Below are 2548 nucleotides of genomic sequence, written 5' to 3' on the forward strand. Positions count from 1 at the left end.
TACCTCCTGCTGCTGCTGCTGCTCCTCCTGCTGCTGCTGCTGCTGCTGCTGCTGCTGCTGCTGGTGGTGGTGGTGGTGGTGGTTCGTCTCCTTCTCTCCTTGTATACTTTAATGTATTTAGTGCTGCTGCTGCAGCAGCAACAGCTGCTGCAGTTCCTTCTGCAGCACCACCACCCTGCTGCTGCTGCTGCTGCTGCTGCTGCTGCTGCTGCTGCTGCTGTTGGTTGTATTCTTGTTCTGCTGCTAGCATTCTTTGTTTATATTCATTGGGGTGTATAGACAGCTGAACGCCTGGTGTTTCTCCGAGGGTTTTTATAAAGGAAGCAGCAGAAAATAGATGTGTATAATAGTAAGCTGTCTCCCCATTCATATATAAAGGATTTCTATACGAAGAAATAAAATAAATATTAAAAAATAATTTATTTATATTTGTTTTTATTAGTGTATATATTAATAAAGGTAATAGATCATCTGCTGCTGCTGCTGCATGCATGCGCATGCGTATACACCCCAACAGCAGTTTACATACATATAATATTATTTTTAATTTATCGTATGGGGCCCTAACTAAATTTATTTTCTTTAGTTCAACTGCTGCTGCATTCACTACCTCCTCTAAACTCCATCCTCCTGCTGCTGCTGCTGCTCCTGCTGCTGCTGCTGCTGCTGCTGATGATGATGCTGCTGATGGTGCTGCTGCTGCTGATGGTGGTGGTGGTGGTGCTGCTGCTGCTGCTGCTGCTGTTGTATCTCCTGTTTCTCCCGCTGCTGCTGCTGCTCCTCCTCCTTCTCCTTCTCTTTCTGCTGCTGCACTTGCTGCTGTTCCTGCTCCTGCTGCTGCTCCTGCTGCTGCTGCTGCTGCTGCTGCTGCTGCTGCTGCTGGGGGGTCCCAAGGAGGTATCTCTAGGTGTTTAGGTTCAACCCACTGCAGCAGTTTAATTTTTATATATATTTTTTCGTCTTCTTCTTTTTCTTTTTCTGTTTCTTTTGGGAGTATATGATATAACTTTTGTATTAAAAACTTCTCTAAACCCTCACCTATTTCATATCTATCTGCTGCTGCTGCTGCTGCTGCTGCTGCTGCTGCTGCTGCTGCTGTTGCTGCTGTTGATTGCTCTCCTCCCCCTGCTCCTGCTCCTGCTCCTGCTCCTGTTGCTGCAGCTCCCGCACCAGCAGCACCAGCAGCACCAGCAGCAGGAGCAGCAGCAGCAGGAGCAGCAGCAGCAGCAGGAGCAGCAGGAGGAATATATGGTGGTGGTGGTGTTTTGAATGCTGCTGTCTCCTCTAGCATGTGCTGCACCTTAGCAGCAAACGCATGCAGCATTGCTGCTGCTTCTGCGCGAGAAAGCCCCAAAGGAAAAGTTTCAACGAAGCGGCGCATGCATGCAACAGCAGCAGCACATGAAGGGTCCTTTAGTTTATCTAAAAATAAACTATATGCTGTTCGTTGGCGATAGGGTTGTTGTTGCGGTGCTGGGGCATCTGCTGCTGCTGCTGCTGCTGCTGCTGCTGTTGCTGCTGCTGTTGCTGCTGTAGTTTCAACCCTGTAGCTGTTCTGGTTTTGTTGGGAGGGTTTAGAGACAGAGGAAGAAGAAGGAGACAAATCTTTTGCTGCTTCTCTACTGCTGCTGCTGCTGCTGCTGCTGCTGCTGTTGCTGCTGCTGCTGCTGCTGCTGCTCTTTGGTGGGGGAAGGCCCTCCTGCAGCAGCCGCTCGAATTCAGTGCGGCCCTGTACAGCTGCCCCTGATCCATATGCATCTGCTGCTGCTGCTGCTGCTGCTGCTGCTGCTGCTGGTGATCCTGCTGCTGCTGCTGCTGGTGATCCTGCTGCTGCTGCTGCTGCTGCTGCTGTTGTTGCTGCTGCTGCTGAGGGTGATTGCTTCGATCCCCCCCCACGAAGAACACCAAAATTAAACGGCAACGCGCGCAGCAACCGGCTGGCAGCACCACCACTGACACCCTGCTGCTGCTGCTGCTGCTGCTGCTGCTGCTGTAGCTGTTGCTGCTGCTGCTGTTGCTGCTGCTGCTGCTGCTGCTGCTGTGAGCCAGCTGCAGCAGATTCGAATGCTGGTGATGTCTGCTGCGCCTCCCGAGAAGCTTCGCTTCCGTCCGAGGTGGTGGCTCGACTTGCTGCTGCTGCTGCTGCTGCTGCTGCTGCTGCTGCTGCTGCTGCTGTTCCTGCTGCTGCTGCTGCTGGTGGAGAAAGGCTTTCGTGCTGCTGCGGCTTTGGCTGCTCCGTTTCGGTCCGCCCGGTGAGGTAACTCTCATCTCCTGCTGCTGCTGCTGCTGCAGGAGCAGCAGCAGCAGCATCAGCAGCAACATCAGCAGCAGCAGCAGCAGCAGCAGCAGCAACAGCAGAATCAGGGGTTGGGGGCTGTTCAGGGGGAGAGAAAGCAGAAGTTAGATCGCTCGAGCTGCGGCAAAGGGCCCGCATATTCTCCATTGAGTTGCATGCGCTGTCGTTGCTGCTGATGGTTCGCAGCAGCAGCAGTAGCAGCAGTTGTTGCTGCTGCTGCTGCTGTTGCTGCTGCAGCGCAGTGTCTACGCA

General features: G+C 53.0%; 2 protein-coding genes across 2 annotated transcripts in view; both read right to left on the reverse strand.

Annotated features, from left to right (window-relative positions):
- The window catches only part of EMH_0049270 (uncharacterized protein), a gene marked incomplete at both ends in the record, with an annotated part of 813 nt that extends 563 nt beyond the window's left edge, over positions 1-250 (reverse strand). The window contains one exon of the mRNA XM_013496508.1: positions 1-250. Within this exon, the coding sequence (XP_013351962.1) occupies positions 1-250 (250 nt within the window).
- Positions 251-615: 365 nt separating this feature from the next.
- Positions 616-2548, reverse strand: part of EMH_0049280 (vacuolar sorting protein 9 domain-containing protein, putative) — a gene marked incomplete at both ends in the record, with an annotated part of 4936 nt that continues 3003 nt past the window's right edge. The window contains 2 exons of the mRNA XM_013496509.1: positions 616-901; positions 1008-2414. Coding sequence (XP_013351963.1) covers positions 616-901; positions 1008-2414 — 1693 coding nt within the window. The remainder of the gene's footprint in view (positions 902-1007; positions 2415-2548) is intronic.

This window comes from Eimeria mitis, genomic scaffold, assembly GCF_000499745.2.
Source record: "Eimeria mitis Houghton genomic scaffold, Emh_scaff2143, whole genome shotgun sequence".
Lineage (NCBI taxonomy): Eukaryota > Apicomplexa > Conoidasida > Eucoccidiorida > Eimeriidae > Eimeria > Eimeria mitis.